Source organism: Doryrhamphus excisus, chromosome 3, assembly GCF_030265055.1.
Source record: "Doryrhamphus excisus isolate RoL2022-K1 chromosome 3, RoL_Dexc_1.0, whole genome shotgun sequence".
NCBI classification, from domain to species: Eukaryota; Metazoa; Chordata; class Actinopteri; order Syngnathiformes; family Syngnathidae; genus Doryrhamphus; species Doryrhamphus excisus.
The window spans coordinates 17,288,481-17,310,257 of NC_080468.1; the positions used below are offsets into that span (position 1 = coordinate 17,288,481).

General features: G+C 48.9%; 3 protein-coding genes across 6 annotated transcripts; 2 read left to right on the top strand and 1 right to left on the bottom strand.

The window, feature by feature from the left end:
• Positions 1–551: 551 nt before the first annotated feature.
• On the top strand, positions 552–4,995 carry eri1 (exoribonuclease 1). The gene is made up of 7 exons (XM_058066022.1): positions 552–1,741; positions 1,838–1,998; positions 2,065–2,281; positions 2,350–2,433; positions 2,498–2,607; positions 2,692–2,806; positions 3,983–4,995. Exons 1-7 carry the CDS (start codon positions 1,670–1,672, stop codon positions 4,223–4,225), a joined length of 1,002 nt encoding a protein of 333 aa, XP_057922005.1. The 5' UTR covers positions 552–1,669; the 3' UTR covers positions 4,226–4,995.
• On the bottom strand, positions 4,292–20,010 carry lamb1b (laminin, beta 1b). Of its 4 annotated transcripts, none has more exons than XM_058066016.1 (34): positions 19,939–20,010; positions 19,006–19,188; positions 18,627–18,802; positions 17,762–17,897; positions 16,519–16,592; positions 16,099–16,287; positions 15,965–16,028; positions 14,900–15,102; positions 14,709–14,829; positions 14,435–14,623; positions 14,188–14,364; positions 13,416–13,528; positions 13,262–13,341; positions 13,055–13,190; positions 12,832–12,990; positions 12,629–12,762; positions 12,429–12,549; positions 12,175–12,361; positions 11,963–12,106; positions 11,658–11,889; positions 11,433–11,596; positions 10,596–10,820; positions 10,309–10,526; positions 10,030–10,126; positions 8,408–8,777; positions 8,154–8,338; positions 7,832–8,073; positions 7,564–7,770; positions 6,590–6,734; positions 6,320–6,527; positions 6,120–6,261; positions 5,888–6,064; positions 5,670–5,829; positions 4,292–4,764 (listed from the first exon to the last, which is right to left on the bottom strand). In XM_058066016.1, the coding sequence occupies exons 2-34, from the start codon at positions 19,142–19,144 to the stop codon at positions 4,628–4,630; spliced, it is 5,451 nt and encodes a 1,816-aa protein (XP_057921999.1). In that variant the 5' UTR covers positions 19,145–19,188; positions 19,939–20,010; the 3' UTR covers positions 4,292–4,627. The 4 variants fall into 4 exon arrangements, with proteins under 4 accessions (XP_057921999.1, XP_057922000.1, XP_057921997.1 ...); XM_058066017.1 differs by having other exon boundaries at positions 19,006–19,185; positions 19,939–19,997; XM_058066014.1 differs by lacking the exon at positions 19,939–20,010 and having other exon boundaries at positions 19,006–19,339.
• On the top strand, positions 19,887–21,761 carry ssbp1 (single-stranded DNA binding protein 1). The gene is made up of 7 exons (XM_058066025.1): positions 19,887–20,125; positions 20,432–20,525; positions 20,621–20,678; positions 20,755–20,895; positions 21,236–21,323; positions 21,389–21,477; positions 21,559–21,761. The coding sequence occupies exons 2-7, from the start codon at positions 20,502–20,504 to the stop codon at positions 21,600–21,602; spliced, it is 444 nt and encodes a 147-aa protein (XP_057922008.1). The 5' UTR covers positions 19,887–20,125; positions 20,432–20,501; the 3' UTR covers positions 21,603–21,761.
• The last annotated feature ends 16 nt before the right edge of the window (positions 21,762–21,777 follow it).

The window sequence follows — 21,777 nt, forward strand, 5'->3', positions numbered from 1 at the left end:
GCTTCCATCCATTGACTTCTATCACTTCTAACGCCACATAATAGAAGCGTACAGGCACGACTGCCTCCTGGTGGTCAGAACACTGAACTGCGAGTCATTAAAAAAAACAATAACCAACACAGATATTTTAAGAAAGATAACAAAAGGGATAATGTGATAAAACATACAGTAGCTTCAAAAGGTAAACGTGTGTGTTTCATCCACAAAAACCAGAAGGCGGTTCACTCACTAGAGGCGACTAGCTAGACCGGATCCATCCATGAAATGCAAGTGCGCCAATCTTGCCCGTTAGCCATGTTGTTAGCAAGCGCCGTTGTAATGGTGGTCATTTTGGCAGTTTGTTTTTTGTTTATGAATAAAAGTGTACAGACACGACTGAAATACAAAATAACAGCTCGTATTTTCGAAAGGAAGGCGTCCAAAGTGAATATACACAAATGTAATACCCGCGATGTAAACACTGTGTGTCCTCCACAACACCAGGGGGCAGTATGGCTGCAGTTTGAACGCCACGGATACCGAAAGTCGACCCAACTGCAAAAGTTGAGTGCAAATTTGTGCGGTCTCAACCGAGAATGGTTGCTTTGTCACCGAAGTAACACTATTTTACAACGGTAACACGATTTAATTACGTATTCATTTAACAACAACAATAACAGGCGACTAGCTCGAGTGGATTCAGCCTAATTCGGGAGGTGCGGACGCGCCCCAATCTTGCCCATTAGCCATGTTGTTAGCAAGCATCGTTATAATGGTGGTTTGTTTTTTGTTTATGAATAAAAGTGTACATACACGACTGACATAAAAAATAACAGCTCCTATTTTCGAAAGGAAGGCGTCCAAAGTGAATAATGTCAAAATATACACAAATGTAATGCCCGCGATGTAAACACTGTGTGTCCTCCACAACACCAGGGGGCAGTATGGCTGCAGTTTGGGACGCCACGAATACCGGAAGTCGACCCAACTGCAAAAGTTGAATGCAAATTTGTGCGGTCTTATCCGAGAATGGCTGCTTTGTCACCGAAGTAACACTATTTTACAACGGTAACGCGATTTAATTACGTATTAATTTAACAACAACAATAACAGGCGACTAGCTCGAGTGGATTCAGCCTAATTCGGGAGGTGCGAGCCCGCCAATCTTGCCCGTTAGCCATGTTGTTAGCAAGCGCCATTAAAATGGTGTTTTTTTGTTTATGAATAAAAGTGTACAGACACAACTGACATGAAAAATAACAGCTCCTATTTTCGAAAGAACGGCGCCCAAATTGTATAATGTCAAAATATACACAAATGTAATGCCCGCGATGTAAACACTGTGTGTCCTCCACAACACCAGGGGGCAGTATGGCTGCAGTTTGAGACGCCACGAATACCGGAAGTCGACCCAACTGCAAAAGTTGAATGCAAATTTGTGCGCTCTCAACCGAGAATGGCTGCTTTGTCACCGAAGTAACACTATTTTACAACGGTAACACGATTTAATTACGTATTCATTTAACAACAACAATAACGGGCGACAAGCTCGAGTGGATTCAGCCTAATTCGGGAGGTGCGAAGCGCGCCAATCTTAGCCGTTAGCCATGTTGTTAGCCGACGTTAGCTAGCTCGGCTGTAACTGCTCGCTTGGCCTTTCACCCCCCCCGTTTTTGTGGATGAATCTTAAATGGACGAACTCAAGGAGAACATCCACGGCCAGGACACCAATGTGAAGATGTCCAGCGGAGAAGATGATAAGGTTTGATCATCGTCTGTGCCTTTGACACCCCTCATTTAAACGGACATCATGATAACAATAGTCAACCGAATGTGCACCTGTGTCCTCATCCGTCAGGCGATACGTCCCGCAGGAGGCGATGCCTCAGAGGCGAGCCAGTCCAACAGCGACTTCAGCCACCCCGTCTACAAAGAGATCGCTTTGGCCAACGGCCACATCAACCGCATGACCAGGGACGAGCTCCGCACCAAGTTGGCCGAGCTGAAGCTGGACACCAGGTAGGACCGAGCCCGAGAAGGATGCAGTGTCGTCATCTTCATTCGTCGGACGTCCTGTGCCGGCAGAGGCGTGAAGGACGTGATGAAGAAGAGGCTGAAGAGCTACTACAAGAAGCAGAAGCTGACGCAGTCGGCCGCCGAGGAGGACGCGGCCGACGCCTACTACGACTACATCTGCGTGGTGGACTTCGAGGCCACGTGCGAGGAGGACAACCCTGCCGACTTCCTGCACGAGATCATCGAGTTCCCCGTGGTTCTCATCAGCACGCACACCCTGGAGATCGTGAGAGGACTTTTTTTTTTTCTTGTTTCAAAGCCCAGCGAGCTTCTGCTCACCTTTTTGCTCCTCAGGTGGACACCTTCCAGGAGTACGTCAAACCTGAGCTGAACCCCACGCTGTCGGACTTCTGTGTCAACCTCACAGGAATAACACAGGTGCGTTTATTTCTCCTCGCTGTCCGTGCCTCTGGTGTTAGATACCTAACACTGCTCCGCACAGGACATGGTGGATGCAGCCCACACCTTCCCCGTGGTTCTTCAGCATGTGGTGGCATGGCTGCAGGAGAGGGAGCTGGGCACCAAATATAAATACGCTCTCCTCACTGACGGGTCAGTTCCTACTTTTTTTTTTTTACTCATTTTTGCGTGTGTGTCTTGTCCTGATGACCTTTGACACCAAGTGTTGCGGTGCAGAGCGTGGGACATGAGCAAGTTCCTCAACATCCAGTGTCGCATCAGCCAGATCCGATATCCGCTGTTTGCCAAGAAGTGGATCAACATCCGCAAGTCCTACGGAAACTTCTACAAGGTTTGAAATCTGTCTGACGTTTGATATTGATACAAAAAATGCCGGGAATTGGGATGCTCATAAAAAGCAACACGCAAAACCCTTCATGTTGTCCCCCGATCAACAACAATGAATGGGGGGGGGGGGGGGGGGGGGGGGGGTGACAAAAATAAGCAGGAAATGCACGAGTGTCGATGAAGCAAAAGAGACAAAGTCAAGCTGAAATGACACCGAAATTTTAAACGGCTACATGAGTGATACTTAGCACGATAGCACAAAGTCTTTAGATACTTATGAAAAAGGCTAAAATGCTACTCTGCTAACATTAGCATGTTAGCATGCAACACCCAGCATGGCAGAGCTAAGTGTAATTATGACAATGTCAAAAAAAATGCTACTATGCAAATGTTAGCATGCTAAACCCAGCATGATAGTGCAAGGCGCCTTTGTATTTTAACATTCACAAAAATGGCAAAAAAAATGCTACTATGCTAATAACATTAGCGTTTAAAAAAAAGTTTTGCAAGGTTTGCAAACAAAATTAATTTTTTTAAAATGCTGCTTTTGTGAAATGAAATGGTAGATTTTGTGTGAATTTCCAAGTTTTTTTTGTGTGTCCTGAAGTTGAAAAAAGCATAGTTTCATGAGAATATTTATTTTAATTTGTAAACAAAAACTAAATTTGCATATTTTTTTCAACACTATTTTCATTAATTTGTATTATTATTATTTGAAATCAATGATTTTTTTTTCAGATATCTTTTTTGTTCGCATTTTGGATTTCATATCCTTTTGGAAAAAGAAAAAAATTCTCTCAATAGGCATAGCCTGCATTTATTGTCAATCCGCAAGTGTAGTTCATCTAACGGCCAGCAGAGGGCGACATTGTAGGGGAACCCTGCTACTTGATGTGTACTTCAACCGACCCACATGGCTTCTATTGTGCTGTATTGCAGCAGTTTCCCTGACCTTGTGATTATTTCTATTACTACCATGAACTTATGAACATTATGAACTGCGTCAGCTGTCAATCACAGCATTGACAGCCGCTCTGTGACGTGTGCCTCGTCAGTTGAGGCGTAAAGTGGGCCCAAGCACGGTACGCATGGCCCGGCCCAAGTAAATGTGCGTACACGGTCGTGGCTCGAGCCCCCTCCCCCGCCGCTCACCGGTAACGTGCTCTGTCCCTCGCCCAAGGTCCCGCGCACTCAGACGAAGTTGAGCACCATGCTGGACAAGCTGGGCTTGCAGTACGAAGGCCGCCCTCACTCGGGCCTGGACGACTCGCGCAACATCGCTCGCATCGCGCTGCGCATGCTGCAGGATGGTTGCCAGCTACGCGCCAACGAGCGCATGCACGGCGGCCAGCTGCTGGCCGTGCCCAGCTCGGCGCCGGTGGAGGGAGCGCCACCCCCTCGCTGGCCGGGCAACCGCAAGTAGGGGGGGGGGACACAAACTTTAAACGCTCTTCTCAAGACACCAGCACGGAACATCTTGAGATGGATTCCACACGTGATGCTGCTACATGAGTTTTATGTCCGATGTATTTTAACATAAATAAACCACAAGAGCCAAACTCCCAAAACATGCTTCCATGCCTTTATTGTGTGGTCACAGTCATTCAAAACAAAAGTCATATTCTCATAAAGCGACATGATAGACAACGTATGCCTTTTGTAAATAGTGTCGCGTTTCCTGTGTTAGTACGGCGCCTGTAGCTCCATCCACTCGATATTTAAGGGAAAAGTCAACTCGATGGTTTCTTTTGTGGCAGCGAGGTCCGTCTGGTTCCCGTCACGACGCCCCCGATTCAAAGCCCCTAACTTTATTGACAGCAGCGCCCTACAAGCAGGTGCTGTACAGCGTCACCTTGTAGCTGATCTCCTCCAGGATGCGGCGGGCCATCTCCTCCAGCTCGGCCAGCTCCGCCGCTTTGGCCTCCAGGACGCCCTGGTTGGCCTGGTAGGACGTCTCCAGCTCTGGCAGCACCAACGAAAACATAGTTGAGGAAACAAGAACATCTCCATGTTCTTTTCCTGGTCATGCTCGGACATAATTTCCCTGACAAGGCTGCACGGTGGACTAGTGGGTAGTGCCCAGGCCACACAGCTAGGAGACCCGAGTTTGATTCCACCCTGAGCATCCCTGTGTGCAGTTTGCATGTTCTCCAAATTTATTTTCAACACCCGAAAATCATTAGGCAAAATTAGCTTTAGAAATTAGCAAAATTAGCTTTTATGTTGGACGAGACCCGAGTTCGATTCCACCCTTGGCCATCTCTGTGTGGAGTTTGCATGTTCTCCCCGTGCATGGTTGGGGTTTTCTCCGGGTACTCCGGTTTCCTCCCACATTCCAAAAACATGCTAGGTTAATTGGCCACTCCAAATTGTCCATAGGTATGAATGTGAGTGTGAATGGTTGTTTGTCTATATGTGCCCTGTGATTGGCTGGCCACCAGTCCACGGTGGACCCCGCCTCTCACCCCAAGACAGCTGGGACAGACAACATTCCTGACACCTGATTTCTCATATCATGGCGTTAGAAGCTTTTTTTTCTGGAATATTTGAACTTAGATTACAATGTATTTTAAATGGTACTATTGTACTGTTCATATGTTAGAGTTAGTAGTACTGCTGTTTTTCCCCTTTCTTGGTACTTTAGTAAGTAGGTGAATACGTTTGTAGCATTAGGTGAATTTTTTCTAAATCTTTTTGTGTAATAACATTTGTCAGGCCAGTAAAAAAACATCAGTGGGCTGCAAATGGCCCCTGCTCTGCACTTTGGACACCCCTGATCCATTTATTTGTAGCGGTCAGCCCACCACAAATAAATTGGAGGCGCCCCAAATGGATGCAAATGAGACTACAACATCATCCCCACCGACCTTGTAGCCTCTGCAGCTTGCTGCTGCTCTGAGCCAGGAGCTCCTTGGCCTCCTGCTGCAGCTCGTCCGCTCGTTTCCTGGCCTGCAGCACCGACTCGCCTTTGTCCTCCACCAGGTCCTCCACCTCCTCCAGTTTGTCCTTCACCTCCGTCTCAAACTCCTGCGCACACAAAGTCAGCATCCTACCCTACAAGGGAATGCGGTGTGTTTGCGGGGACCTGCTGGGCCTCGGCGGCGTCCGTCTTGGCCCGCTGGCTGATCCAGTCGGCCGTCTCCGCCAGGCTGTTGACCTCCAGCTCGTTCTGCCGCAGCAGGCCCACCTCGCGCTCCAGCCGGAGCAGCCGGTCGGTCGAGTTGCCCAGCCGCAGCTCCGACTCCGCCGTCTCCGCCTCCACCTGACACACGCCGCCGTGTCAGCGCCGTCTACGCCGCACGCCGCAGCAAACTCACCGAAAGCAGCAGGTCCAGGGTTCCCTTTGTGTTGTTCCGGGCCAGCTGGATGGCGTCCATGGCGACGCTCTGAGCACGCTCCGTCTCATTCAGGGCTGTCCGTAGCGCGTCCGATGTCTCCTTCAGGCTGGACGCCTCCTTACTGGAGGACAAACACGCTCACGTCTCCGATTGGGAAGACGCCGTCCTCCTGTTCTCACCTGGCGGCCTCGGCCCGCCTCAGCAGCTCCTCTGCCGCTCGGATGTCTCGGGCGCTCTGACTGAGGATGGTCTCCACGTTGGTGAGAGCGCCCACCTTCTCCCTGATTTCCATGGTCAGCTCCTGCAGCTTCTCCGTAGACGTGGGCATCTCCAGGGCCAACACCTGATTGGCCACCGCCTCGATCACCGACACGTTGGCCCTGTCGTCTGCAAGATGGCGGCTGAGAGACGCTCGGCTTTGACGAGAAACAGACGAGGTGAGGACTCACTGGTGAGGAGGTCTCGGATGTCCTTGATGAGGCTGCGCAGTTGCTGGTTGCTCTGCTCCACTCGCTCCTTGCTCCGGTTGGACTTCATCAGCACCTCCTCGGCGTTGGCTTTGGCCTCCCTCGCTCGGTTGCTGGCCTCCCAAACCTGCACTCCAACGAAAACAGTCAACGGATCAAGTCCTTCTTCACCAAACGTGGGACTGCGTAGAAGGACTTTATTACCATAATATTAGGAAATTATGACCATAATATTAGGACATTATTACCATAATATCAGGACTTTATTCCCATAATATTCTGATTTTATTCCCATAATATTCTGACTTTATTCCCATAATATCAGGACTTTATTGCCATAACATCCGGACTTTATTCCCATAATATTAGGGCATTATTCCCATAATATTCTGACTTTATTCCCATAATATCAGGACTTTATTCCCATAATATTAGGACATTATTACCATAATATTCTGACTTTATTCACATAATATCAGGACTTTATTCCCATAATATCAGCACTTTATTCCCATAATATCAGGACTTTGTTCCCATAATATTAGGACATTATTACCATAATATTCTGACTTTATTACCATAATATCAGGACTTTATTCCCATAATATTAGGACATTATTACCATAATATTCTGACTATTTCCATAATATCAGCACTTTATTCCCATAATATCAGGACTTTATTCCCATAATATTAGGACATTACTACCATAATATCGGCACTTTATTCCCATATTATTCTGATTTTATTCCCATAATATTAGGGTTTTATTCCCATAATATTAGGGTTTTAGTCCCATAATATTTGGACTGTATTCCCATAATATTCAGATTTTGTTCCCATATTATTCTGAATTTATTTGCCATTATATTTGGACCGTATTCCCATATTATTAGGGTTTTAGTCCCATAACCTAAAACCCGGCCCCCCCTGAGATAAAGCTGGCATCCTCTCACCATCCTGGAGAGCTTGTCCACTTCCTGCATGGCGTCCAGGATTTCCTTATCGAGGTCCTCGGCTGACTTGAGAGCTGTCTGCGAGGCCGCCACGACTCCTTGGCATCCTTTCCTGCCGCACCAGGATGCGCCGCCCTCATCCCGGCATCCCAGGCCGCCGCACGGAGAGCCGGGGCACTCGTCGCCTTCAGCCGCACCGCCGCACGTCTACGGAGCAGGTCGGGAATGAGCGACTGGTCTCGGAGAGGTGGTCTGCTGTTGCTCTTACCTTTTGGCTGAGAGGTGAAAGGTCAAAGGTCTCCAGCTCCTTGTGGAGCTTGTCCATCTTCTGTGCGTTTCTGTGGTGCCTGCGGTCCAAGTCCTTCCGGCTGCCACTCAGCTTGTCTTCCGTCACCTTGCGAAGCGCCGCCGAGCGCTCCGCCGTGTTGCCAGGATCCGCGCTGGAGACGTTGACGCGGATTTCCGCCAGCAGCGACTCCTCGTTGGCCTCGATGATGGTGTCCATGGCACCTGAGGAACACCGGAACAGGAACACGTGAAGCCGTGACGCTGATGCGGTGCTGGCGTGTTCGAGGAAGCATGACGATCACCCTGGAAGTTGGCGTTTTTGGCGTCGTAGACCTGCTGCCTCAGCTCCTGCACGCGGCGCTCCAGCCGCTTCAGCTCCTCCGTGACCTCGTCCACATTGGCATCTGTGGCGTTGGCCTGGTTCTGGAGGTCACTCAACGCCTCCTCAGTGGTGTTGAGTCTCCCGCTCAGGTAGGACATGAGGCCGCTGAAGACAGGAAGTGAGGATTGTAGCCGCGAGCGACACGCACGTACGGACGAACGTGTGCCGACCTACGTCATCTGCTGCGTCAGGTCCTGGATCTCTTCCAGCCTGACGGCGCCGGGATTGTTCTCCACGATGTCCCTGACCGCCTTGGCGTTGGTCTCCAGGCTGCCCACCAAGTCCTTGTAGGGCGCCGTCACGCCGCTGGTCTGCAGCTCCGTCACCTTGGCCTCCAGACGCCGCGTTTGGTTGCTGAGCTCGCCCACCGCCCTGTCCCACGTGGCGAAGCACTCGTGGCAAGGCTGGCAGTCGGGGAAGTCGCCCTGGTAGCCTCTGGCGCACGTGTCGCAGCGCGGGCCCGACACGCCCTCCACGCAGGCGCAGTGGCCGCTGGAGCGATGGCACTGGCCGCTGGAGATGCCCCGCGGGTCGCAGTCGCACGCTGACAAAGGACAACACACAACATGTTGACCCCCCTTCTTGACGCACCCGCCCCCGCCCTCCCACAAGACGAAGCGTCAGAGCTAAAGAATGCAGGCGCTTATTTGGCTGATTTATTGCGCTTCACCGTGCGGGGGGCTCCTCTTCAATCACTGCACTAAAAGGCCAGAGTTCAGCTAGCGCTGGAACCTTCAACCGTCCGGACCAGCCCCCCCCCCAGCATATCCATGGCATGGGCATGGAATCGTCCTTCTTGTGCTGGCTGGGAAAACAAGACAACCCCGGGAGTTCCTGAGAACATCTGCTTCTCATGAAGGGAACACGAGGTCATTCTCCCACCGCAGCCGGAACCTCATCCCACGCTACCGCTCTGCTCCTCTGGGGGGGCCATACCGAGCGCCAAACAAGGAATGGGGGTGTCCAAAGGCAGCAGTTATTGCGTAATAATAAAGTCAAAATAGGAAGAGGGAAATGTTGTAATCTAACTAGAAAAAGTCACAATTTCACAATAAAATTGGAAGATTAGATCACAAAAAGTTATTAAAAGCCAAATATTATGGGCATAAAGTCATAAGTATGTTGAAATAGTTGGAAAAAACAACTTATTAAAGGCCAAATATTATGGGCATAAAGACAGAAGAAAGTCAAAAATAAAATTTTATTTTTGGGAAAATTTGTATGGGGAAAAAGTCATAATATTACTAGAAGAACCTTTGTAAAGATTATTTAAGTTTTAATATTTTGACAAATAAAAGACAGCAAAAATTGACATTAGAATAAATTTAAAATATTCAGAGAAAAAATTATTTTTTTAACAAAAAGTAAAGCAAATTTATGAGAATAAACTAGTAATATTATGATGAAAAATAATATTCCAGCAGCGTAGAGTTTAAATATCAAAGAAAAATTGGAAAGTCATAATATTATGTGAAACAAAACAAAGTTGTAATTTTTGGAAAACTAGTTTTCCAAAAAGTTAGAATATTAATATTAAAAGTTACAATATTATTTGAATAAAGTCAAAATATTAAAAGAAGAAAGTTGAAACAGTTGGAAAGCATTTAGTCATTTTAGTCGCACAAAGTTGAAATATTAAAGATAGTCATAATATTTCAAGAACATTGTTTTGGACACCCCCTGGTCTAATGCCCCACTTCAGCTTTAGTGGCCCCACTAGGGGGCGCAACCTTTGACCGCATTCATTATGACGGAGCTCATCCAATCACATTCATCATATATTCCACTTGTCCTACCGTGGCATTTGACTTCCGGATCCCCCCAGAAGAGCTCCCTGCATTCCCGGCACGTCCTGCCACCGAAACCCGGTTTACAGGAGCAGCGCCCCGTGACCTGGAACCCAGAGAAATGCCGACAGAGACATGTTTAGGAAAACCAGGTTGTTGTGTCCTCGCCACAATGGAGCCTTTGTAGAAGAACATGCGTATCCGGGGGACTTCCTTCCTGTCCTACCAGAACGTGTGTGTGTGTGTGTTTCCAGCCACCCGCCCCCCTCCGCCCAGCCACCAACTCACCTCATGGCAAGAGGAGCTGAAGGAGTGGACCGGGTCGCAGGCGCAGCGCTGGCAGCCCTCCCCGCTCGCCATGTTCCACGTGTCCTCGGCGCAGCGCTCGCAGTTCTGCCCCACCACGTTGGGCAGGCAGGGGCACTGCCCGCTGCGCTGGTCACACTGGCACTCGCCCGGTGCGGAGCAGGCGTGTGGTGCCGTCCCCTCCGGGTGGCACATGCACTCTGCCGGACAAGGAGTGCGCTTACAAGAGCCCGTATTGGTGTTGACGTGTTTACCGCGACGGCACTCACTCCTGCAGCTTTGAGCGGCAGCGTTGCCGTAGTAACCCAGCTTGCAGTCCTGGCAGGCGTAGCCGTCCGTGTGGTGCAGGCACCTGAGGCACGCCCCCGTCCGAGCGTCGCAGGAGCCCGGGTTCTGCATGTCGATGTTGCCGTTGCACTGGCACGCCAGGCAGCGTCCGCCGGGCGACAGAGGGTTCCCGAAGTGGCCCGGGGCGCACTCGTCACACCTGGCCCCTGAAAGGAAGTGACGGCTAACACGGGGGTGTCCAAAGGGCGGCCCGGGGGCCATTGTTTTTTTTTGTTGTATTTTTTTAGGCACATTCAAAGAATATCATTTAACAAGAAAAGTAAATAGAATAAAAACTAATGGAAAAATCAGCAGTAGTTTTAGCAATAAAGTTTCAATCTAACAAGAAAAACTTATGAGAATAATGTAATATTATGAAGAAAAATAATATTATTTTGGTAGCACTTAAAGGAAAAAATACATAATATGAGAAACAAAGAAAACAAAATAGTTGTATTTTTTTGCAAAACTAGGTTGAGGAAAAACTCCAAATATTATGGAAGAAAAAATACTTGTAGCAGTCATATTGTGAGAATAAAGTCAAAATATGAAGAGAAAGAAGTCGTATTCTAACAAGAAAATGAGAAAAATAATGTTATTTTGGTAGCATAGCGTTCAAATACATCTTTAAAATCATAATAAGAGAAACAAAACCAAACTAGGTGTGGGGAAAACAAAATATTAGAGTCATAATAGTACAAGAAAATAGCAGAAATGGCAAAACACGTGTAATGTGATGAAAATGGACGTCAATGATGGTAGTTGTTGTCACGTGTTACCTTTGTAGCCAGGACTGCAGACACACACCAGCTGGTTGGTGGAGTCCGCCATGTAGCAGCTGTCTGCAAACTGCCGTGCACCGCGTGGGCCGTCGGGGCACAGACAGGGGCGACAGTGTCCGCCCGACCCCAGCTCTGGATCACCATGGTAACCATCCAAACACCTGCGAGGTCAGAGTAGATCATACTGAGGAAATGGGCCCAAATGCTTCCCTCCTCTCGTACCTCTCACAGTAGTGTCCGGTGGTCAAGTCCCGGCATCCGTGACACTCTCCGGTCACGGGGTGGCAGACCTCGCTGTGTCCGTTGCACTGGCACGGGCGGCAGTGAGGGAACCCCCAGAATCCCGGCAGGCAGTGAGAACACTGGCGTCCCGTGGCCCCGGGCACACAGGCGCACTGCCCCGTTGCTTCATGGCAGAGGGCGCTCACTGACCCCCGGGGGTCACAGTCGCAGGCTGCGGGCGGGACATTCCGAATGGTTTCCAGACTTCAAGTGGCAGAACCTCTAAAGTCCAGCCTGATACTTACGCCTGCACCCAGCAGGGCTGAAGAGGAAGGTGGCGGGGGCGCAGTGCTCGCAGTTCCTGCCCACCACGTTGGGCCGACAGCGACACTGGCCACCGCTGGGCTCGCACACGGTGCTGATGGAACCTTGGGGATCACACTGGCATGCTGGAAACGGCACGTATCTTCTGCTTAGAGAGCTTTTCCCAGCGTGAAATGTTTGAGGAGGAACGTACGCATGGCTCCTTTGTGCAGCAGTGCCGAGACGCTGAAGATGTAGTCGTTGCAGATGTCCGTCATGGGGCTCTTGACCACGCTCTGGCTGCTCTCCAGGCAGCGGTAGCGCTGGAAGGTGTCCCACGCGCCGTCGCCGTCTGCCCCGTGGAACATGTCCAGCTCCCTGACCCGGGGCATCAGCACCAGCTGCACGGGATGAGGAACCACCACGGCTGAGAAGATGGCCAGGGAAAGTCGGGAAAGTTGAACTTACGGAGTCGATGAGCGTGTACGGGCTCTGCATGTCGCTGTAAGTGGAGTAGAGCGGCAGGCCGAGGCGCACCGTGTAGTTGTGCCCCTTCTCCAAGCACACGGGCCTGGGCAGCAGCACGTGTCTGCAGGAAGCAGGAAGTGTGTGAAGACCACGACGACGATGGAAGTGACATTAGAGTCGGACACTCGGCTGGTTGTTACCTCGAGCCGGGCGGCAGAGAGACATACTGCTTGTCTCCTCCGCTGACGGAACCGCCGCAGTGACCGGAATAGTCGGGAGGGTTGAAGACTGGTCGCTGCACTCGGACGTTGACCTGCTCCCATTGTTCTGGAAGCTACCATCCAGCAGAACATGCGCTACTTCTTCAAGAACTGTGGAACTGTCAAATGTAAGTGGACGATACCTGAGGCTCGTAGCGGATCAGGACATCATAGTCCATGGACTCTGGGATGTTGTTGATGTAGAACTCCAAGTGGGCTCCCTCTGGTACGTTAACAAAACCCATCCCGGTCCACGTGGGGCTGCGGTCCAGAGGGTAAGGTCTTTGGACCACCGTCACGCCCTGACAAAGGAGCGTTTAGTATGATGTTCTTTCATAGACGTCTGATGCGTGTTGGCGCGCTCACGGGCCCGTGGTTGGCGTCCTCGGCCTCGTAGGTGTAGTGGTCCAGAGCGATGAAGTAGAAGCCGGACTCCAGCTGGTCGCAGCGCCGTCCGAACATGTGCTCCCTGCACACGCATTGCCCGGACTGCGGGTCGCAGCTGCGAAGGCGGAACATCAGGAGTTCTTCATTTTTATTCCACCGACTAAGAGGTAGCTTCACAGAACATACTTATTGTTGAGCGCACCGCCCTGGTCGCAGTCACATGGTCTGCACCCATCCATGTCATTGGACAGACCCCAGTGCTGCGGCTGCAGGAAAAACACTCGTGTTGGTCGGAGAAACACACAGCGGTGGGAAGTTACGCACGGGTGACCCCGCCTACCAGACACTGGTCGCAGTTATGTCCGCCGACGAGCCGCTTGCAGAAGCAACGTCCTGACTCGGCATCGCAGGAGTTGCTTCCTGGCAAAGTTCCCAGCGGGCTGCAGGTACAAGCTGCCGGAACGCCAAACATAGTTGGTGTGTATGTGGGATTATCACACTCTCGTGGGATTAATGCGCAAGGGGGGAAATGGTAATTATGACTTTATTCCCATAATATTATGATTTTTCACCCACCTGATTTTCCAAAATTTCCCTATATAATATATATATATATAGTTTATATATATATATATATAGTTTTTAATATTTTAACTCTATGCTACTAAAATGACATTTCCTCCTAACATTACAAATATGCCACTTTTTCATATCAGAATATAACTTTTTTCTATTAATATTTTGACTTTATTCTTGAAAATTATTTGTTGTTTTTTATTTTTGCTGTTTTATTTTTGTTGAATTTTGTAAAAACATTTTCTTCTCGTAATTGGAATTTATTCCCATAATATTTTCACTTTATTTATTGTTTTGTTTTTCATCATATTAACTTTTTTCTTTTAATATTTGGACTTTATTCTTGTAACAGCAGATTTGTCAATTTTTTCTATTGTTTTTTTTTAATGTTTTTTTGATATATGATATTTTTAGAATGCAACACTTAGGTTAGCCCCGAACTAGCGTCTTCAGTTTTGGACAATTGTACCGCCGTTGGTGTTCCCCACTTTGCGTATGGCCAGTTTGTCCTGGCGTATTTCGACCTGTGTGCGTACCCAGGCACCCCGCCGGGCCCTGTCCCAACCCGTAGTGGCCGTGTCGACAGTGGTCACAGCGCTCGCCCTCCACGTTGGCCTTGCAGCGACACTGGCCTGAGATGAGGCCGGAGGCCACGTCGGTCCTGGAGTCGCAAAGCCCCCCCTGCAGGGAGCCGGTCGGGTCGCAGTTACACGCTGTTGAGAAAGTCGGATGAGACGGGAAGTCAAGGAGGAAATTCGGGGTTCCATCTAGGAAAGGACTTACGCTGGCAGACGTTGGGGTCCCTCAGGTCCCGATTGGGGTGCTGGTAGAAGAAAGGCGCGCACTGCTCGCACTGGCGGCCCACCGTGTTGTGCTGACAGTCGTCGCACACGCCCCCGCTCACATTCCCGGTGGTCATGAAGACGGCCATGTCAAAGTGACAGGAAGAGGAGTGCTGGTTACATTCGCACCCTGATGGGAGAGAGGGGGCGGGTTCAGGTTTGTGGTCTTTTATGCCAACACGGAGAAGGTCTCTAGAGATCTCAACAAGTCTCACTCGTGCAAGCGTGCGTGTTGCGGCCCTCGGCGGGCCTCCAGGGGTGGTCGTGGTGGAAGTCCCGACACCGCTCGCAGTTCAGACCCTCGGTGTTGTGGTTGCACACGCAGCGGCCGTGGACCTTCACAACAAACTCGTTAAAGCACACGCCACGACTCAATTGTTGTTGCGCAAGCACGTGTTCCGCCCACCATTCCCTCCGCCCCCGTAGGCGCGCCGTCGATGGGGGCGCACTCAGACGCGTGGCCGTAGCAGAAGCAGTTGCCGCGGACGACCATGTCGTAGAGCGCGTAGTAGTACTTCTCCGTCACCTCCTTGCGTGAGTCCAAAAGGTTGTCACCCAGGGTGTGGAGCTTCAGGAAGTTGACCCGCAGGTTGGTTATCTTCAGCATGTCTGCCACGACACAACGCTTAGATGCCATCTTGTTTTCAGGCGTTTGCGTATGGTTGGTATCTCATGTGTCCTCCACGTACCACCACCTTCTCATGGTGGAGGGGTCGGAGTGCCTGAGTCATATACGTATGCTGTATGCTCCTGGTAGGGTCTCCCTAGCCAAACACTAAGGTACCGTGTCATCTGTGTAACCTTTGACACCGGGAAGTCTGGACTTTCTTACTGAGACACTGCTGCCCCCCCCCCCCCATATCCCAACCAGGATAAGCGGAAGAACATGGATAAATCCATTATCTTCTCGGTTAGCGGATAGCTAAAATACATTTTCGGTTCAGAGTTACGGCGCTTGACAATCTGTGAGCATGTTTTCACGTGGACGGACACGGTTAGTGTGGGGGGGGGGCTTTGTGTACACGGACATATCCGCTTCCACGTGTGAAATTCCTTTCAGCGTACTTCCTGTCTGGCGGCGTTTGCAAGACTGCATTCAGTGGACTCAGCTGCACTGTCGCATCACTTCCTCCAGGAGGACGTGCCCCACGGTCCCAGACCCCAACCCTAATACGCTAACCCTATCCTCCAACCCTAACCCTATGACCTCATCCTAATCATATACCCTAAACCTAACAATATGCCCTAACAGTCTGTCCTGGCCCTATCCCATAACCCTAACTCGAGGTCCTGGCCCTAAACCTATTCCCTAACTTGTACCATCCTAACATTTCCCTAACCTTTAACCCTAACTTTATGTCCTAACCCCAACCCCAACCTCTAACCCTATCACCTAATCCTATCCCCTAATCCTATCTTCTAAGCCTAACAAGGTCAAAAGTCATGTCAGATAGTTTCAGGAAGGTCTTACTTTGGATCCTCAAGCTGTAGGGGTCCTCGATCTCAAAGGCAGGATCCAGAACCCGGAAGATCACCTGGGAGAGAAATAAGGTGAGTGCTCCTGCTTCCTTTTCTTCCATTTTTCACCCCGTGACACAAACTGACCTCTCCCTCGGTGGAAGGTTCGATGTCAGAGTAGCGCGAGTCGCAGATGATGTCATCCACCTTGACCATCGGACCCGGAGACACGCCGGGGAAGGCGGCCTGGCAGTCGTAGGCGAAGTATCGGTACACCTGCCACGTCTTCCCGAAGTCCATGGAACGCTCGATTATCATGGCGGCGGGGCGGAATGTCTGCGTGTGGAAAGGGAGGGGGGGGGGACACAACTTCATAAAAACAGCATTTGGGATGTACGGTGATGTCATTCCAGCTGGATGCTCTCAAACCAACACAGCTCATTCTGGTTTTACTCCTTCCTCGCTTCCCACCGCTCTTCCACATTCCTCCCACACAGCTGCCGTATTTATCTCATGGGACCACCGTACACTTTTGTGTGTGTGTGTGTGTGTGTGGAGGAGGGGCACCTTGAAGGTCATGATGAGGTGTGTGAAGTGGAACTCGGCCTCCAGGTCCAGCTGGATGGTCACGTTCTCCACACCTGCACAAAGGAAACGAAGGGTGACACTTCCTGTCAGACGTGTTCACACGCTGTTGCCGTGTTTTAAATATTTACAGCTCGAGCGCTAAACACACGAGCGTGATTAACGACCACTGGCAAGGAGAGGAGGATTTCATGCACAAACTCCTACGGTATACACCTTAGGTTCACCATGACGCCATTCCACCAAGAACTGCAATGACTGCAGTCATCAGGTTGGCATTTTACACACAAAAAACTGAATATTTAAGATAATAAAGGCATAGTTACACAAAAGTAATCAGAAATATCCAGATATATAAAGTTGTCATTTTGGGAGAAAACACAATTTAAAATCTTTTATAATTCTATCATTTACGATACATTTATCATATGAAAATATCATACTACATATGTAAATAATGATATACTTTCACAAAAATAACCATAAACATTAGAGAAAATAAAAAAATTGTCTTAATTTTACAATTAAAAAAAATACAAAAATGGTAATTTTACTTGAAAAAATACTCCAGATAATACAGGCATAGTAATCATGTTAAGAAATATCAAATTGTATTATATACTGTGAAAATATATATATATATATATATTGGTAGACAAAGTCACGTCTACCAAGAAAAAGTAGTCATGTTGTTAAACGGACACGCTAGCAGTGTGGGACGGGATCCTGTGAGGGAATCAGGAAATCCCAAACTAAAGTACGGCTTCCTGCCGCTTCCCAGTCATCTGCTCTGCTGGCCGCCGATTCTCCGACACATTCCCACCACTCCCTCCCTCCCCTTAAAAAAATCCAGAAGCTTCGGCCATGCTGCCGATGGAGCGGCGGTTCCCATGCGCCAGCAAAGGAATCGGAAAGGGATTGAGCCCTTTGCACCTTGCTGCGCCGCCGCTTGGGGAACAGCTGCTTTTTTACGAGCCGTGTTTATTTGCTGGAATTGAATTCATGCAACTTCCTGTCTGGCCTTTGATACACACGGGACATCACGTCATCAGACCAGGCGCCCTTTGAAGGCCGGTCAGGTGATCACACACACACACCTGTTTCTCACCTGCAAAACAATGGCCCCGCCCACCTGTGGTCTGCAGTCTTCTCATTAGCGAGCTTCTCACGGGAACGCACTCGGCCCTCCCGCCTCCCTCCCCGCACCCTCAACGTGTTTTCTCACCGTTGTCGGACTGCCACCAGGTCTTGAGACGGTTGGGGGCGAAGGTGGTGACCATGTTCTCGATGCCGTGGCTGAGGGGGTTGACGTCCTGGTCGTAGGCGTCCCTGGAGTCGCACTGGAAGCACTTGGTTTCCTCCTGGGGGCGGAGAAAATAACCCGTGAAGACGATACGGCATGTGGCGGCCATGTTGGAAAGGCACAACTGTCTTATAGTCACGGCGGTAACACGTTTGCTGGTTGATAATTGTGCTACAAATTATCGTCAACATTTTCGGAGAACATTTTTTACTTTGTCATTGTTATGAGAGATGTAAATCCCATTTTAACCACTAGATGGTACTCAAGTAGAGCCTACCTGCGTGAGCCACATTAGCTCAACGCAGAACTTTCTTGTTGCCAATCGTATTGAACGGTCGCATTCATGTAGTCTGTGAGCGCACACCATTTTGCACTGTTTTGTTTATATTTACATTCCTCCATTGTTTTTTTCTTTATCAGTCGGTCCATTGTGATGCACTAGGGGGCCTCGGCGTTCAAGCGGCTCCTGAGGAGTCGCATCAATGAACGTGTACTACATCATGTCAGTGGAAACGTAACACTTCCAAATGTGCTGAAACGTGAGAAGAAACCTTCCTCCTCCTCATTTGTGGCGCATTCTTCAACTCTGCACTCATCCCCACCGTCCGTGAGCGTCCATAAGGACGCCCTTTCAGCGGCCGGGGGCCTGTGCACAGCGCTTTTATTGTGGAGGGGAATTTCTGTACTCCCACTCGACGTGACAGACGAGGAGACATTGTGTGGACTTTTATGGTCTCGAACTAAAGGGACTGGCCGGCGAAACACGAATGAATCAACTTCCTCTTACCTCCAGGTGTCCCACAATGCAGAAGGTCTCGGGTTCCTGCAGGCCACAGGTGGACGAGGCGATGAGTTTGTGGGCCCGGCCGATGAGCAGGTCCCCCGTGGCCGGGTAGCAGCTCCCCTCCGTGCACACGTCTGCCATCTCGGGCACCAGCGTCCCAGCGGGACACCACAGCACCGCTAAGGAAGACAACAGCATGGAGAACCAGACTCAAGGTCACATCACACAGATGACCGGGAAGGAAGATCACTTCTGACTAACAGCCAGCATCTGGCTTCCATTAGGAGCCGTGTTGTTGTTGCTGTTGCCTTTTTTGGCACACGAGATGACGTTCCCATCAAAGAGCACTTCATAGTTGGGACGGAAAACATCCCAAACTCACCTAAAGCGGTCCAGAAGTGGATGAGGAGCGACATGTCGGAGCTCTGACAGCCCGTGGAAGAGTGTTGATGACTCCCTGTGAGCTCCTGTGGGAAAGTCAAAGAGGCGGTGGGAGTTTTCCTGGGAAGAGTCAGCCTCATCCCAACAGCGGCTCCTCCCAGACCTCAGCGGGGCACGCCCCCTGCTGGTCAGATTGCACTTAATTGAAAAAACACACTTTGAAACTGCAACAAGCAATGCCTTACAGAAATAATTGTCTACTTTTGGAATGGATAAAAAAACATAACACAGAATATAGTCAACTAATAAATAGGCAGCGTTACATCACTTGGAATTAATATGGAATGCAGTGGATCAGCAATCGCAACCCACATATTCACTGATTTTTTATTATGAATTATTAATACATTTATTAGTGATGACATTTCCAACTTTGTATCAAAAAGAGACTTTTTTATATATTTGCTATTATAGATGATATTGTATTATTGTGAATTTTTCTGATTGTAATTAATTGTCTCACAGACAGTGAAGTAAATAACACAATTATAGATACAGTATATCGAGTATAGATACTGTATGGAGAAGGTGGAGCATCCGTCCCGGTTAGCGTGTTGTTAACACAATTTAGCCTCAATTTTTGCGTCCATTCCCCCTCTTAGCGTATTATACTAAATAACTATCATAATAATTGCATTTTGCCTTGTTTTTTAATGTTTTTTTTGTCCCATCACAAAACGGCCTTCCTTGTTAGCCTCCTATTAGCTAGCTAAACTAAATGGCTAAAGGAAGCGGAAATCAGCGACCTTAAGAAACGTTTGTAAAACAATGAATTCTTAAACCATCCAATCGTGTTTTGGGTCAACATTTTTGGCTTTCTTGAACTGATTTGGTTAACATTCATTTTATTCTGGAAGAAATGAATGATGCTTACCAATGTTCCACTGTATATTTAGAATTATACACGCTAAATATCATCTTCACACGGCGGGAAATGCTAGCATACTTTTTTAAAAACAAGCGGAACTCTAGTTGTCTTCGTCGCGGTTGCTGGTGGGGGCTTTAGTTACACACGGACCGGAAGTAGTGCTAGGTTACACGACCTGACGTGCTGCTCTTTGGTAAGTTTGGAACTTATTTACTTCTGGCAGTAGACGCCGATGTTTGTTATCATGTTATACGGTCGCTGATGTCAATCCGGTGTGACAACTGAATACGAAAAACGTCCATTTGAGTTGACTTGTGTGTTTTAGGCCGTGGTGGGAAATTGCGAGAGCACGACTTTCACTTTGCATGATGGGGCTGAAACACAAATATGTCACCCCGATGTGCTTGGAGTTCATTTAGTGTCGTTTCGACACGAAGCAACGCTACCTATTCCCTTCTATTGACCCATAGAATGTTAAGAACGAGCTTCCTGTCTGCAGATATTCCAAGTACGAACCGGGGAGTGGGGAAGTTGTTTCTCGTCCAAGCTGTCTGCAAAGAATTGAGAAAATGCTGAGAAGGGCTTCAGCACAGGTGGGTTGCAACCTTCTTTGGATTCATCCACAATAGGAATGTAGTGTTTACGTTGAAAGTATCAACATGGCCATACTTAGTCATGACTCTTGCAGGTCTTCAGACAACTGGTGAGGAACAACACCACCGACTCCAGCCTCATCCTGGAGAGATGTAAGTGGAACGAGTGCTATTTATGTGAACATATAGGAAGAAAAAGCTCCAATCCAACATGGTGTCGTCCTTGCAGCAATAAACCGTGTGCAGCTGCTGGGCCGAGTGGGTCAGGACCCCGTGATGAGACAAGTGGAGGGTCGCAACCCTGTCACCATCTTCTCCATGGCAACCAACGAAATGTGGCGCACTGGAGAGAATGAGATGAGCTCATCAGGTAGCTACTAGCAACACCCTAGTAGAGATGTCTTACTTCTATCATTTCTTAATTCTCTTTTAAAACACATTAAAAAGCATAGAAATTCATCATTATATTACAGTAAATATAGATATTTTATTACAATACTCTAACTATTCATTAGAAATCTCACAGTTTTGGAATGTTTAATGTGAGCTACATGTGTTGCTTAACTAAATAGCAAAGTGGTCGTTGTAGTTATCATTCTCACCACTAGAGGAGGCTGTTACTCAACCTGTTCAGGACACAAAGCTTCAGCTATGGTCAAAAGAGCTGAAAAGCACACTACTGTTTGTTTTGTTGTGTTTTTCACCTCCAGGTGACATCAGCCAGAAGACCACTTGGCACCGCGTGTCCATATTTAAGCCCGGTTTGAGGGACGTGGCCTACCAGTACGTCAAGAAAGGGTATGTAATGCCCCCGGAAGTGCTAACGCGCCCCATCGCACCCCATTCAACCATGCGTCTCGCAGGGCCAGGATCCTGGTGGAAGGCAAGCTGGACTACGGCGAGTACGTGGACAAGAACCAAGTGAGACGCCAGGCCACCACCATCATTGCAGGTTTGTAGAAAAACTAACTTTGCACATTCAGGTTTACGCCGACAAAGCTAAAAAGCCGCCCCCCGTTCCTTGTTTTCTCAGACAACATCATCTTCCTGAGTGACAACATTCGTGACAGAACCTGAACGCTTCTTCTTTCAAACAAACTTTATTTTTCTACCTTCTTGTGTTTGTATAATAAAAAAGACTGAGGACGGGACACCACAGAGACAGTTTGCCAAGGCTTTGAAGCAGCACATAGGCGTAGTTAGACTGTGGTGCCTCCAACTGGTGGAAAAAAGTCATGATGTCTCCTAGTAC